We start from the raw sequence: 17,275 nt of genomic DNA on the forward strand, positions 1-17,275 counted from the left end.
AGCTCAGGCTTCTTATTAATTAATTCTTACAACTTATATTAGCCCATAATTTTTGTCTGTGCTAGCCATGTGAGGCAATCACATCTCGCTTGCTCTGTCTGCCTTTTTCTGTGTCTGGGTGACAACTGCAGAATTCTTCCCAGAATTCTTTTTGCTCCGCCTCTACGTCCTCCATGCTTTCCCTGCCTATACTTCCTGCCTGGCTGCTGACTAATCAGCATTTTATTAAAATACAAGTGACAGGATAAAAGACCATTGTTCCACAGCAAAGAAGGAAGCACAGACAGATGTATGGACCCACAAACATTTCTTTAAGAAGTAAACAAACCAAAGAACGTACTCCAACCCAGGTATAAAAAGAAACCGTATTCTATCAGCCAGTATGTTGGTCAATACTAAATATCACTAGGTGTCATACGGAATTCACACCCGAAACCTGATGTCACAAACGCTGATGGCACACACACAAGTGATACGATTAACACAACACAACTGCTGCTTCAGAAGATCAGACATAAGTCCCTAGATTTTTCACTTGGAGAAATGACAGGTAAGCCTGTGGATTCTTAATTTGGTGATGATGCTTAAAATGCTCTGAGCACCCCAAACTTAAAAAAAAAGTCCACTCAAAATTTTCAACAACTATCTGATGGGGAAGTGTGAGTCCCTGATGTATACAGATAATAAAACCAAGATACAGGGGACAGTAACTTGTTCAGGGTCAGACAGCTAGGGTTAGAATTGGATTCTTTGTCTTGCAGATCTGCTGCCCCCATGAGCTGAAGACTATCTTCCAGTGGAGCACATGGAGGCAAACAGGAGTACACAAAAGGTCCTGAAAACACGCGAAGAGAACCAGGAAACTGGACTCTGTTAATCACTAGGACTGTGGTGTGGTTGTTTTACAACTCCTGGTAATGTGGTACTGTGACCATCTGACCGGAGGCCCTCCACAGTAACAAAGTTTTAAGTACTGGCAAATGAGATGCTGTTTTACTTTTATCCCTCTATAGCAAAGATGCCTGTTGTGGATACAAATAACCTATCTTTTTAAATTTTTTTTCAAAAGATGAAGTTCCTTTTCCCTTCTTTACCTGGGATTCTGAAGGCTCCTGTCCCCCTTCCCCGTTAACCACTAACCAACATAACTTGTTAGCCTATCTGTAGTGGTGAGTATCTGGGCTGAGAGCTGAACAGTCTCTTGCTGGTGCTGGCTGTGTAACTCTGGGCAGATGACATCCTTCTTTGTCTCTGAATCCATAGCATGAAGAATGGATGTTCTGGAGAAGTGCTTGTGGTGACCACATGCACGTGCTTGGATGACATACAGCATCTGAACAAAGCAGCTGTAGTTAGCATGTAACCTGATAGTCCATGTGTGTCATGTGTGCATGTGTGTTTGTACATGTGCTGTGTGTTCCACGAAGTGTACGCAGGTGCACACGTGTATGGAAGTCAGAGAACAGCCTTAAGTAACTTTCCTTCTCAGGGGCTACCCTTCTCTTGGAGCAAGATCTATTTCTGCTTCTCTCCCCTCTCTTTCTCCCTTTCTTCTCCATCATTTTTCCATCCTCTTTCCTGCCCTTTTTTTCCAGGACATCGATCCACATCTAATCCTCACTTTGTCATTGGGCAGAGTCAGAGGAGCAGATGAAGAAGCTGTTGCACCTTCAGTGATGTGGCCGTATTCTAATTTTTTTTTCAACTTGAACATTTTTACTCAATACAACTGAAAAAAAGAGAGAAGCCAGCATCAAATTTAAAATATTTTTTTCTTTAAATCTTTTTTTTTCTCCATTCTCCAGGGGATTCCCCAGGGGGGAAAGGAAGGTACCCATGACCAGCCCTGGCTCCTAATGCCATCCTCCCAAGTGAACACAGATTGGGAAGCTGACCCCTCCCCCAACAGTAACACCTTTCATACAAAAAGACAGTGGAGTGAGGCACAGAGGATCAGACCCTCCCCTCAGCTTACTGGCACAAAGGGAGAGCAATTACACTTAGAAATATATATATATATATATATATATATATATATATGTCTGTTTATAAAAATTTATCATACTTGATCAAAACTATTCCCCCCACCCTTTCTTTTGCCCCCAAGAGTAGGATACTAGGCTTGAACACACTCCATAGGCCTCTGGTTCTCTTGCCTTTCTGGCCCTGGGACTAATAAGCATGAGGGAATTTAGCACTTTTGTCCACCATGCCCTGCAGGGACAGGCCAGTTGCTGAAGTGTCTCTCTCGGCTCCCTATAAGCTCCAAAGCCCCACAAATCCCGTGGGATGAGGGGAAGCACTGCCCACCCTCAAGTCCCTGGATCCTGAACCAGAGTCAGATTTGATACTGTAGTCACTTGGATCTCCAGATCACTTGCGCCTGCTAAAGATGGACTTCTTGCCAGGGTTCTTGTCACCCACACTTAGACCAATAAGGAGCCTCGCTTTCTCCTCTTCCTGCTGTTGCATGTTCAGGTCCGATTTTGTCTCTAGCTTTCCCCGGACCTCAGACCTTGTTGCAGGTTTCAACCTTAACTTTTCTTTGATTACCTGGGCAACCAGAGCTTTTTGGTTGTCCCTTTTGACAGCCATAGCAAAGTCCAGCCATGTCCACGTGTTGTTGTGGTACTCCAGACAGGGTAGCACCAAGTTAAGGTCACCCCAGTCCACACTGTTCTTCTCACCCTTATAACTGACGCACAGTGGAACTTGTGGGATTTTTATGTATATGAAGGAGTTGTTCATGGCAGCTCGCTCTTTCATCTTGTCAATATCATCAGCTGGGTGCTCAGGTAATTTGCAAAATGATCTTCTGACCCCAGAACTCCGAGTCAAACCCTGTGCTACACCTTTCCCATGGCCGAGTGGAACTGCATCATCTGTTGCCATCAGCTGCCGAGGCTTCACTACTGGAATTCCTGTTGTCACCAATTTGGACTTCTCCTCTTCATCACCAACTTCATCATCTTCCACATTTCGACCAGGAAAGAAAAATCCCATCATTCTATGGAAAAACTGGTGCGACAGCTGAATAGTGAGAGGCACCACATTCACCTCAAAGTGTTCCTTAACAGAGATACCCCCAACAGGTGGTCGGACTTTGCTGAAAAGGCGGAAGGCTAGCTGTCTCGCCGACTGGCAGGAACTCTGGGGCCGCAAAACCACCTTATAGATAGCATTGGGGAGAAGATTGTTCATAGTGAACCAGCCCAACTCCAGGAGATGTTCTGCTGTGTCATCAGACTTATTCACCTTGCTGTAGAGGAACCTTTGTAGCTCCAGCTCAGCGATTCCCAACTGTCCGTCTTCCTCAGTCAGGCGCCAACGTGCCTGAGCAAAGTAAAACTCAGTGCGACGGACTACACTCAAATCTTCCTGTTGTTTTTGCAGCTCCATTTTGTTGGCCCGCTGCAGTTGGAAATCCTTAAAACATCTGATGAGGATGTTGAGCTCTTCACTTTCCAGCTGCAGGTTGGCCTTTTCCTGGTTTAGCTGTAACTGGACATTAGCCTCGAGGGTGTTGAGGCAGACAATCCGCTGGCGACTCTGGGACAGCAGCAACCCATCTTCTAGTAGGAGTTCAGTGCTCATCTGTGCCATATCATAGTTGGCCGTGAAGCTTCGAAGGGGCAACTGATCCTCATCACGGTGGTACAGGAAATGCAGCAGCTTCAGTGTCCAAGTCAGGTGCCTCTTCTGACTATTCATAGACAACACCACACTTGTGTTCTCCATCTTCACCTTGACTTGGTCTGGCAGCTGCTGGAGAAGGTATAGGCCAGGCAGAGTTGGTTCAGCAAAGTCCTCTGTCAAATCTGAACAAGAAACAGACTTGGATTTCCGGCCTGGGGTCTGACACAGTAGTTGACTATGAAAGAGACCTTCATGGAGCTCAGCATGGAGCGTACACACATCCGTAGTGATAGCCCTCAGGTGCCAACTGCTGATGTCCACCTGTAGACACAGGTCCAGGGTCAGTGACAGTTCTACCAGGCATGTATCCTCCAGCTGACCACTCTTCAAGATTTTGCTATTGATCTTTGATAGGTTCACCTGACAGATTAGACCTTTCCCATCACTGTCCAAAAGAAATCTGCTTTTGCTGATCTGGATGTGCCACAAGGACTCGGAGGTGGCCACCTTGAGAACCATGATGTTTATGGCATCGACATGAATGGAGAATAGTTGGCAGAAGATCTTCAACAAGGAAGGGCTAAGAAACAGCTCCTTCTGCTCCACCTCCGTGTTCTGAGAGAATGGAGCAGACAAGCTAGAAACCTTCTGGAGGTCTGTTCTGATGCGTACTTATCCAAAGCACAATGCCACATAGTGTGGCAGATCATAGCTAAGGAGTTTTCTGGAAATCCACAAGTTGTCAATTTCCACCGTATGCTGGTGCTGCTGAAACTTAAGAGTGACATTTTGGACCAGAAAAATCGGAATGAGCCAATCTTTAGTTCTGCCTGCAACTTCCGCTGACACCACCTGGTGGCCAACCGGACCACAAGCCATTGGCCTAGGAAGAGTGCGCTAAGCACAACCAGCAGCAAGACCAACAGCGCGGAGAGAAGTAGAGGCATTTAGGTCCGGGCCCGGCCTGGCCCTGACCCCCGCCATGCCGGGCCCCGACGCCGGAACCGCACAGTGCTGCGGTGGGCCTCGGCCTCGCCGCCCTATTGTAATTTAATCATGGTGACTGACGGGGGCATTTCCTGGACATCAAATGCCAGGTTCCTTAGCCTATTCCAGTTTTAGACTAGACTGCACACCATCATCCTGCCTGCTGCATGACATCCTCCCGCTCCAGATGAAACACGATTTTGTGTGAATAATGCTCACACTTCGTGTTGATTGTAACTGATTATTATTTCGCAAGGCAAGCCAAGCTTAAACACTGGGGATATGCTTCTTTTGTACCATGTTTGCAGATTTCATTCATTTGAGCAAAACTGTTATTTCCAGTGTTTTCATGAATAATTTGCTAGACTTTTTTAAAAGAAACCAGTTATTATAAACAATAAATATTTCTGTTATAAACAGTTCACACTTCAGGTACACATAGGTTTCTTCCAACCCTTATAAATGGGCATAAACAAGATGTGTGTTTCTAAACAATTCCCATATGTGGTGATGTATGAGGGGAAAACTGTGAATTAGGAGATCACAGATAGTTTTACCAGAGGAATTTTCCCAGGCTTTAGTGGCTCCTCCTCTTCCCTTCCCTCATCAACACACAGACACTTACAGGGTCAAGAAGGATCAAGCCATGGAGAGAGCCATCTGGATTCTGAGGAGAGAGTCTCATGTGTGTTGATCTGGCAAAGCCACTCCCAATTCTTTTCATAATGTTCGTGATGAGCAACCATTTTCTTCCACATCATGATGTCAGCACCTGCCCCAATGTTGGTGAGAACTGGATAAAAGTTCTCAAGAAATTACACTCTTGAGGAACCTGGGATCTTCAGAGGGCTACAAAGGCAGCAACGGTCTCTGCATTCTAGGAGTGTGGGAAAACTGTACTCTGCAAATTTATATTCCCAGCAGTCAGGTGCCATGAGATGTTCCTTAGATGAAGTTCAAGATCTACTCAAGTCTGACAGCAGGTGTGGGCCCAGCCTTAGCAATGGCCAGTGGGTTTCCATGAAGGTCACATCACCGAACTAACCTTCAATTTCGCTTTCCATAAACAGAGAAGGTTGCACTAATTATTTTTTTTTTTTGTTTTTGGTTTTGGTTTTTTGTTTGTTTGTTTGGTTTGGTTTTTTTTTTGTTCGTTTGTTTGTTTTTTGTTTTTTCTGTTTTTTTTTTTTTGGCTTTTCAAGACAGGATTTCTCTGTATCTTTGGAGCCTCTCCTGAAACTAGCTCTTGAAGACCAGGCTGGTCTTGAACTCACAGAGATCACCCTGTCTCTGCCTCCCCAGTGCTAGGATTAAAAGCGTGCGCCACCACCTGGCTGAACTATGGCATTTTAAGGAGTCTTTTGAACATTGAGCTTATATGGTCTCTTGGGTAAAATAGCTTTTCAAAGCATATTCTGTTAGTAATTAATGTAAAATGTTTAAATCTGCAATGCATGCAAATTTTCATATTTCTACTGCTGTAAGACCTTTGATTTACGATAGGGGACCATCACTGCTTCATACCACTGATGGATGATGTCAGATTCCCCATTCAAGGAGCTGTAGACTCCTGTGGAGCAGGGTGCTGGGCTGTCATTTCCATCTAACTTCTCCAGCACATATGGCAAGTAAGAACATGAAAGTAAAAGAATGTGTCCAAATAAGGGTGCTGAGGATTTTCACTAGAAGGACAATCACTGTAGAATGTGTGGGCAAAAGATGAAAGCAGAGAAGGAATGTGTGTTAGTTTGAGGAAACTCTCCAAAAGTATGAGTGTAAATGTGTTGCAAAGAACACAAACTAAATGTGTGAGTCAATGCAGAGAGAAAACCAGGCAATTGATGGCAAAGAAAGGGCCTCACTAGTAGTCTGATAGGGTATGCAGAGTTTAAACTGGTTGCTAGCTAGTATCAGTGACACAGCATCCTTGGGGCAGGGACAAAGGGTCAGGTTTAGAGGATACCAGCCCTAAGAAAAACAAGACACGTTAAAAATAAGACTAAAACAGGGTCTTGCCTTTGAGGGGTTATGCTGAATGTTTTCCAGGTAAGCTTTATTTATTTATTTCCAGGTAAGCTACCCTATAAGGAAGGACTCCAAAGAGGAGCTGTTCACTACACATGATACATTTTTATACTCCACAATGCCACTACCAAGAACTAATGGCATCAGCTGCCACATGCTGTGGCATTCCATTTGACAAAACGATACGTTGTTATTAAGCAGTGAGGAATGCTGACTTCTCAGTGTGTTTCCTGCTTGCCCAATTGCTCTGTAACAACAATGTATATGTTAAATGCACAGAAAAGATGCAGGTTCTTCTCTGGTTCTCAACAATATGGAAATTGCTCTATGCCGTGGAAGTAATTAAATCCCCTCACACTCTTCTTGATTCCAGACTTCCGAAAAAGAGCTTTGCTGTTGTTTCTTTTTAGTTTTCCTCATAGAAACGTTTAAATTGTGGGACAGTTCCTTATATGGAGTACAAGCCATGCTCTAGAAGTCTGGCAGCAGGGTGGTATCCCAAACTTAGTAATGACCACATGGTTTCTTTGGAAGTTGCACCACCAATCTGACCATCGGTTTTTTTCTTCTATAAAGGTGAATGCTGCACTTATTGTTTTAAAGTTTTATGTACTTATTACTAGTATATTATTCTTGGAGTTGGAAATGGTTCAGTAGTTAAGAGCACTTGCTGTTCTTGCAGAGGACTCAGGCTCAGTCCCCATTGTGCACATGAACAGGTCATCCAGTGCTTTCTTCTGACTTCCATGGGCACCAGGCACTCAGGAGGTATACGTAAACAGGTGCAGGCCAACACTCCTACTTATAACCAAGGTAAATATTTTCCAAAAAGATACTGTAATTAATTTAAATGAGATATTTAAATTCAATACATTTTTTTCTTCAGGCAGACTTTGCTCTAAACTTGAAGAATATGACAATCAGAAAAACAAAGACCCCGACCTTCTGAAACTAATCTTTGAGAAGCTAGAGACAACAGAGAATAAAACAAGTACCTCTATACCACGCAAGAGACTTGAAGAGATGCAGTGGGAAGGTAAGCATGTTAAGCAGAAGGAAGTGAGTGACTGTGGGGTAGCGGTGAGAGGAAAGTGAGAGGCTGATTTGGGTAGTCAGGTGAGCCCCTGTGATAATGTCGCTTCATAACAGCTATCAGGATGAAATAAGAAAGCTGGCCTCACAGACATCTAGGGGAAGAATATATCAGGGAAAGTAGAGCAAGTGAAAAGATCCTACGAAGTCTGCTTGAAATAGACTTGGACTCTGTCTCCATGTGGCCTGACTAGGAGGGACATCCCGAGGTTAGCCTACATTTTGAATATTCTTCCACTTGCCTTCCGCTTGTGCTATTGAGTCTGTGTAGATGGCAACAGAATCCCTACGGCCTTGAAACATTTCAGAAAATACCTATCTCCCACATACACAGAGAGCCCTCAGCAAGGCCTCAGAGACTGGAGGCAGAAAGAATAGGCAGCATGTTCTAGGAGTACAGATTAAGATAGAATTATCTTTTGAATAAGCCAAGTCTTTTTATAACTTGTGGTATTTTAAACATTTTCCTCAAAACAAGGAAGTTGAAACTTAGACAATTATTAAGAAGGAAGCTAAAAGCAAAAATCCACCGTGTGAAGGTGGGAATAGTTCTTGCCTAAATGAGCATTTGTAATTACAGCCACAAAATCACCTTGTAGACACTTAATAGTTTAATAAGATTTTTAATGAGGCTCTTTGAAAATGAGAAACCCTGCTGTATAAAATGGTCCCATAAAACATTAGGCAGCTGCGCCGTGCCCTCAAACCAATCCCAAAGCCCATCCGCGCCGTGTAATGTGAACTATAGATTCAGCTGACGGCAGGGTTTTGGTTATATTCGACTCCAAATATTCTTAGGAAGGTCTCAAATTTCTTCTGAAAAGCCCCACAAACAGGGAATACAAATAGAACTACCAGGGAATAAAAAAAAATAATAATAAAACTCACTATCTTTCTAATTACATTGTTAAATCTCCCATAAGAATTCCTATATTTATTACACTAATTAATTTTTCTGACCCTCTTTTCACAGTTTATCAGCATTGCTTTAAGGAATGGGATACAGGGAAGACTTCATCTTTGTTCTGGGGACAGTTATTCTCTACTCACGCCAGTACATACTCAACTATACCAAGGGAATCAGAAGGTTAAGGTGAGACTTGCAAACCAGAGGCTGGATGAGTTTAGAAAGAGGAGAAATACCTGCCAGCATATGTAATCAGAAAGACTACTTGGAAGTAGCTGCATCTTCTATCATCCTTAAAGTTAGCCCCCCCCCACACACACACACACTCATGGAAACTGGGAATGGTGAAGAAGGTGAAGTCTCTCTTTACATGTGTTGCTTTTATTGGTTAATGAATGAAGAAGCTACTTTGACCTGTGATGGGGCAGAATAGAGTTAGGTGGAAAAACTAAACTGAATGCTGGGAGAAAGAAGGCAGAATCAGTGGGACACCATGTAGTTGCCAGAGGAGAAAGACATGAGCTGCCAGCCGGAACCCTGTGGGTAGGCCACAAGCTTCGTGGTAAAATATAAAATAATAGGAATGGGCTAATTTAAGATATAAGAGCTAATTAGAAATACTCTTAAGTAATTGCCTAAGCAGTGATTTAATTAATATAGTTTCTGAGTGACTATTTCTGGTCTGGGCAACAAGGAAATGAAATAGCAGCCTCCGACTACAAATAGGCTGAAATGATGGGGGAGTGAGCTTACGTGGAGACCTGTACAAAGTCAATGATAAGTGGAGTGGGGAGAGTCAGGAAATGCAGTCCTTCACACGAAAAGTATGAATAGTTTGACCTTTACACAAAGGCTACTGGAGTACTGGGTGACCTCTGAATCATTCTGAACAGACTCATTTCATGGTAATAAGGGAAAATTAGAAGGATGTAGAGGGATGAAAAATAGGGATGGTCTTCCCACAAGAGGCATTTTGTCTCCCATGGAGGAGAAATGGCAGAGATAAAAAGCCTACTCAAGAACAAACATTTGGGTGAGAAGATGGGAAAAATGGAAAGATGCAGAAGCTCTACAAAATCTAAACCCAGACCCAGCTCTTCCAAGCCCCATTCCCAACCTACACCTTCATCTTTCTATGTGTTTATACCATTGCCGTTGAATGAAATATTCTTTAGAAATCTATTCATTCATTAGATATACAGTAGATACTAATTCTAAAGTTATTTCATGGATTTTTAGTCTGGAAGACCTAAACATTGATGTCAGTGGGCGTATAAGCCACCCACTATGATAGTATCAAGAACTGCAGTTCTGTCCTTTGTTCATTAGTGTTTGTTTGAAGAAATTGAGAAACCCAATGTTAAGTGTATGCATATTTACAATTGTCTTGTATTCTTGATGAATTCCTTGCTTAAGTCGTATATAGTGGCCTCTTTATTTCTTATTAACTTTATTTTAGGGTGTACTTTTCCAGAATAACTATACCACTGTGTTCTTAGTTGATTCATATGACCAATGGACTTCCATCTTTCAACCCCAATCTCTGCCAGTGGTATGCTTCCCTGGGGATAACAGAAAGCTAGATATGTAGAATGCTACAGAGTTACTAAACTTTATAAAACCAACATTTAGTCTCATGCTTGACTTTCAAATGACTGAAAATAGAATTTATCCTAACAACAATTGTGATTTGATCTTCACCTCTTCCTCTTCCCCCCAAATCAATGCCCCCAGCTTGTAGCAGACCATCTGCTATGCCAACCCCTTCCTCTCTACCCCCATCCCCAGAGAACCACACAGATATCTCTCCTCCAAGCTTCCTTTCTCCCAGTCCCATTATTCTAGCACCCAAACTCCAGCAGGCAGACTCTGGGAACCCTCGGGTCATTTCTGACAGGGAAGTAGGAGGCCAGCTTCAGATCCTCACTCTCCCTCCTAGTCTCCACACCCAAATACCCAGTCTCACTCCCAATTCAGTAACGGGACCACCTGCTGCTGCCTCCCCTTTCTGTCCCCATCTCTAGCAGCTCATGAAGATACTACCTCCAACCTTCCTCCCTACTCATCCAGACTCCAACCCCAGCAGGTATTCCCTGAGAACCTGCCAGCCAAATCTGTCAGAGAAGCAAATAGACTAGCTGAAAGAAGATAGGCAGGCTTTGGATCCCCACTCGCCCTCCTCTTCTCCATAATTGATTTCCCACGTTCATTCCCAGCTATGGTACAGACTACTTGTTGTAGCCTCTCTTTACATTCTGACCCCTTTCCCAGGTGACTAAGCAGGTTCTGGTGGAACAAGCAGCCATCCTCCCTCAAGTTAACCCCCAATACCCCACAGTGCATTCCCATTCAGAAGTGTCACTTCTAATACTTAGAAACACATCTTACCCAGAATCCTCAGTGGCCATACCTAGATGGATCATAGAAGAATCCCCAACCAGGCAACACACAGCCATGAAATTCTCTAAGAATTATAAAGGGCAATAAAAACCAGGGGTAAAAGCACCTACCCACCCAAAAAAGGCAGTCAGATATCAGCACCTAGACTTACAATCTTCCCAAACTCAGATGCCCAGATACCACCAGCCCTAAAATATAGTTAGTAGCAACCAGGGCAATGTCTCCACTAAGCCCACAAACCCTACCACAGCAGGTCATGAGTGTTGTAACATAACTGAAACACCTTAAAACAGCCTTTATAATATGTTAGAGGTCCTTAAAGAGGAAATGAATGAATCCCTTAAAGAAATACATGAAAACATAAGCAGTAAAGAAATGTTTTCAGCAAAATCATAGAAGAAACTTTCCCTAACATAAGGAAGTAGATATTTTTCAAGGTACAAGAAGCATACAGAAATACAGAGAATTCAAAAAAGAGAAAATTCTAATGACTGAGGAACAAAGAAATGTTCCAAGATCCTTAGTCATCAGAGAAACACAAATCAAAACTACTTTGAGACTTCATCTTACACCTGCCTGCATGCCTAAGATCAAACAAATGAAAGTTCAAGCTAGTGAGAGTATGCAGTATGGGGAACACTCATTCATTGCTGGTGGGAGTGCAAACTTGTACGGCCAATATGAAAAATTAGTATGATAGTTCCTCAGAAGGATGGCAGGCAATCTACTCCAAAATCCAGCTATGCTACTCTTGGGCATATACCTAAATGACATCTCATCATACTACAGAGGCATTTGCCCAACCATGTTCATTGCTGCTTTATGTAAAATAGCCAGAAATTAGAAAAAGATAGATGTTCTTCAACAGAATAATGGATAAGGAAAATGTGGAACATTTACGCAATGGAGTATTAACCAGCTGCAAAAAGGAGCAAACTCATGTATTTCACAGGCAAATGGTTTGAATTAAAAAAATTCTCCTGAGTGAGGTATTCCAGACCCAGAAAGACAAAGATGGTATATATTTGCTTATATGTGTATATTACCTGTTAAGTCAATAAAAGTCAACCATTCATGGAACCACAGAAGTTAGGTATGGAGTAAAGAGCTAGGTAGCACAGATCTCATTGGGAAAGGTAAATAGAATAAATAGTTATAGATAAATGGCAGTGGAAGAGAGGCGGGAGAACTAAAGGAAGAGGAAACTGTAATACATACATATTATGTGGAGGAAAAAACATTTCCAATAAAAAAAGAGGTTATGCATCGAAATTCTATACAGTGATGGTTCTATTGTACACTAACAGTTATTCTATGGCTGAGGAGGTAGATACCATGTACAAAGTCATACTCTTAAGTGTACATTAGTCATTAATAATTAATCACTAATAATCCATCATTGTTCACTAATTAATTAAAAGATCAGAATGCTGTGAATTGTATAAGTTTAAAAATTTCATTGTATGATGAATGACTGAGACCCATATCTGAGTATTGTGTTGGACACTATCGTGACCTTATGGTGAAGTTCTTTCATTCTTTGTTGATCCTAATGGCTCACAACTGATTAAGTCCTAAACAAATGAATGAAGTCAGCTTCAGTAGAAACACTTGCTAATGCTAGTGGCTAATTATGTATTTATAGATAACCAAGATATGAAAATATTTATGTAGTCTCTCATTTGGTACCTCCACAGTAATAAGTACTTTGACTTTTTTATCTGAGAGGGGTAAAGAAAAAAGACACATATACACTCTCTTGATGCTTTCCTCCTTTTTCTTCTGTATCCTCCATTCTTTATTTTCCTGGTGATTTCCTTTTCTCACTCTTGATATTTTCCTCCTAAGTCTATCTTTATTCTTCCTTATTCTATCATTCTTGACATATTTCTAATTCCATCTTTTTTGTTCCTTATTCTCTCATTCTTAATGTCTTCCTAACTCTATCATTATTCTTCCTTTTTTCCCTTCTTGATATTTTCCTTCTCTTTTATTTTTCCCTTACATCTCACACACCCAGCAAAATCTTTCAAGCAATATAAAAATTGCTATGTGGTCACATTCTGTATTTCAAGTGAATGATTATAATGAATACAAGTCAAAAAGAGTATATTTTCCATATCCCTTATATAGTTAACATTTTACATATTACAGATGAAAAATAAATTATCACCAAGAATTCATGTAGGTTCATACCCAAGCAACTTGTTATAGATTAACAGAGTGTAAGCAAGTAAGCAGAATATTCTTCTCAGTCAGAACTTTTATTGGCAGGCTGTGTTTTGCAGTTACAAAGAAAGGACTGATCAATTTATTGGTTATCTTGAAAGGTAATCTTATAAGGAATCTTAAAAGAATCACAAACATAAACTTTTATACATGAGATACAATTAGTTAGCTCTACTTTAAATCTTTAGCATACATACCCACTCATCAGTGGTTTTTTATGTAAGGAGATCGAGGGCAGAAATGGGTATAAGGAATTAACCATCACTTTTGGTCATCAACCAATCCTTGCAAGAAAGGTACATCAGCTATTGATAACTGGGCTTCTTTGTTCTTGTTCCCTGACCTTAAAGAGTTCCGCATTCAACTCTGTGCCTTTCTAGAACTTTAGACTGTCTTCTCAGCATTTTCACCTCAAGGCTATTTGACAAAAACATCTAGTTTAAACTTGAGTTGTTTTTAAATTTTTGTTTCAGTTATGATGTGCTCCAAAACCTGTGAACACATCTTTCAACCTTAAGATGAAAGGGATTCAAACTAGGTGGGCTACTGGGACTCAGTTGTTTTTCTTAATTATTAACCTAAGCCACAATCTATGTGACTCCTCAATATAAACTCATGTGCTCCACCTATGTGACACCTCCTTGTTTTACTTTTTTATCATGGCAACTCTGTTTAAACTAACATTATTATTATCAATTAGATGATACAGCTTAGAAGGGAATCATTCATAATAATCCAGAAGTAAAAATGCCTACTAGCATGGGATATTTTTATGAGATAACACACTGCATTACAGGCAGGAGAGAATCTCCTCACGCTCATTCACACCACACCAGATGCCAGAGAAAGACTGAAGCAGAAAACATGTAAAGGCAAAGCAGAAACAAAAGACATTCTGGAGTACGTGGTCTCAAGGTCTTGCCTGTCTGAAAGACTCACCCATGAGGGATTTGCCTCCTACTGGACTGACCCTTGAACTTCAAATACCACCTGCTTCTCTGGCATTACCACCAGCAAGTATGCAACTACCAGACGTTGTAAAGTGCCTCCTTATGTTCCAGGTTCTGGAACTCCGTGTTTACTTTAAGCTTTTTATAGTCATTATGAACACTAGAGAGTGTCCTCAGTAGTAACTGCATAGATTCATGGCTAAGCTTGGCTATGCATAAATCAAAAGGCACGGAAGGAAGTATAGCCACCTGAGGACAGATGGCTGTAGTAGGGAGGCCACTGGTTAGTGCCCAGTTGTTCAGTCCCAGAATAACCACACAGGAACTGTATTAATTAAATCGCTGCATGGCCCATTAGCTCTCCCTTCTTATTGGCTAGCTCTTACATCTTAATTTAACCTATTTCTATTAACCTGTGTATCGCCATGAGGCTGTGGCTTATCGGGTAAAGTTCTGGTGTCTGTTTCTGGCAGGGCTACATGGCTTTTCACTGACTCTGCTTTCTTTCTCACAGCATTCAGTTTAGTTTTCCTCATCTACCTATATTCTGACCTGCTCAGGCCTAAGACAGTTTCTTTATTAATTGGTGGTATTCACAGCATACAGAGGGGAATCCCACATCAGATGGCCACCCAGCTGCCCAGCAGCAGAAAAAGAATGGAGCAGCTGACTACAGTAGAAATGGCCTATACTAGGTTGTGAGAGTCAGTCACATTTTAAGTTTTTATTACTATGCCTAAGAGATCCATGAAAAAAATGCCTCTGATCTTTTAGCCCTTTTCCCAAGGACAGATAGATCCTGAAACGCTGGAGGCTGTTGTTTATGGGTTGATAATGAGTCACATGTGTTCACTCCCTTAAACAAATTTGTTTGACTCATCTGCACTGAATGTGCTTGATCACACGTGAGTGGGAGGTATGTATGCAGAAATAGTCAAGATGTATGCTTGCCCCTGATTGTATCTGATGGGAAATGCAATGAATTATGGGTTTTCTTTCTTAAGCCCTTGCCATACTTTCTTCTTGGCCATATTTCAAGAACCTGAGTATAGACCTGATCAGAGATGATCCACCTGGCCAGTACTTAATTAAAGCTTGCTTCAAATTTGGCTTTAAACTGTGGTAGTGACCTTATTTTTGATTAGTGTGATTAACAAGTGATGACAACTTGGAAGGATCAATGTAAGCAAACCAGCTTTACAACAAAGAGGTCAGTATCAGAAAGATTTTAATGTCAAATGAAAAATATTACGTTGTTGCTCACATCTATAATCCTACCACCTGAGAGGTAGAGAAGAGACAACTATGAGTTTAAAGGTCAGCTTTTGCTGCATAGAAACTTCGAGGTCAACATGGATATATGAGCTCTGTATAAAAAAAAAATAATATAGAAACCTAAACTATAAGAAACCAACAGAAGAACATACTGCTTCAACTTTCACAGAATCATTAGACCTATAATGATCATAACCAGCCAGTAATAAGCAGTGCCCTGAAATTTGAAGCACCTAACTTCTAGTTAAAATGGCACTTACCCACTTCGAAAGCTAAAGCAGTTACAAACTGACTGGGAACTAGCCAATACTCTTAGCTCTTCCAGTTACTCTTGGCACACTTCCTGGATGTTCTCACAATCTAGCAATTAAAAACCAGTATTAAGATCAGGGGCATGGAGCCTGCTTCATCTCCAGACTGAAGTATAAAGTATCAATACTTATTTTTCTGTAGCAAGTTGGAGAGAAGGTTATGTGGCCAATACCTTTGGCTACATTTATCTTACTCTGATTTTAAGAGATCCAAGAAAATAAGTTTAATCAATGTTTAATAATAAAGAGTTTGTGTAGTGAAAAAGCAAGACATATATATATAATGACACACACACACACACACACACATATATATATATATATATATATATATATATATATATATATATATATATTATGAATCCTAAAAGTAAATATTCTGTGAATCCAGAATGTAGGGAACTATTTAAATAGGCATCACTATGGAAGATGACAGAGGTCAGATCAGGGAAAAGTATCAAAGTGACTTCTGTGTGGAACTTAGATATTTCTTACCACGTGATGCTATGATTCAGTCTCTCTAATTTTTCTTGCCAATAATTCAACACTGTTTATTTTTCTGAGCAATGATAATTGAGGAATTTTTGGAACCAGAACATAAGAGAGCAGATGGGCCAGCAATGGTCCTAAGTTACAGTGCTGACAACACCATTGGGGCAACTTTTTATTAAATTATTCCCAATAAAATTTGGAAACAAGTGTATGCAAATAATGAACTAATTCATTCATTTCAATAAATTCACTAGTTTAAAATGAATTGTGATTAGTTCTTAGAAGCAACTTAAATTATGCTAGTATGTGGAATATTAATTCTATACAAGACTGTATATTTAATTTAGAATGAAAGTAATAAAAGCAAACCTATGAAATACAGAATTTGTTGGAATAAAACAAAATGGGAAAAGATTCAATTATGCATACTTCCTAAAAGTTAACTGTTTCTGAAATCTATTCGTAACAGCTTCGTATTCTTTTTAAAAGAGACAGTTTAATGATGTCACTTGTCAAGGAACTGATAAAATGAAATATAGTAGAGAAAAAATAAATAAAATTCCCATTCCTTTTAGCCCATCAAAGCAAAACAAAATGCTTAATTGGGTGTCATAATGGAATGTTTCACTGTTTTACTGCCCAGTAAATAAAAGCTGTTTTCAAGTCAGATAATTAGGTGTCAAAAGAATAGAATATCTGTTTGAATACCAGAGAGAAAAACACCAACAAACACATTCCTTCCACAAAGATCTTCATATACACAGGGAAATGACCTCTAGAAAGTTTTTTTTTTTTTGAAGCATACCACAGAACTAGGAGCATCAATGTTTTCATAATTCCTTTGTAAAAGAAATTATTTTTCCCTTTAATGCCAGGGAAAGTCACATCTGGTAACAAAACCCAGAAGAAAAGGGTTTGGTCATTTCCTATCACGTGCTATTTCTTGCACGTGAAGTTCGTCAGGGTCAATG

General features: G+C 40.7%; 1 protein-coding gene across 1 annotated transcript; it reads right to left on the reverse strand.

Annotated features, from left to right (window-relative positions):
* Positions 1–2,373: 2,373 nt before the first annotated feature.
* Positions 2,374–4,583, reverse strand: LOC121453579 (protein KIAA0100-like). Its single transcript, XM_041660446.1, is given in 2 exon segments — positions 2,374–4,430; positions 4,433–4,583. Coding segments are annotated over 2 exon segments (2,208 nt in total).
* Positions 4,584–17,275: the final 12,692 nt, after the last annotated feature.

Source organism: Microtus oregoni, unplaced genomic scaffold (genome assembly GCF_018167655.1).
Source record: "Microtus oregoni isolate MIOR12 unplaced genomic scaffold, Mior012 000011F_ref0000422, whole genome shotgun sequence".
Lineage (NCBI taxonomy): Eukaryota > Metazoa > Chordata > Mammalia > Rodentia > Cricetidae > Microtus > Microtus oregoni.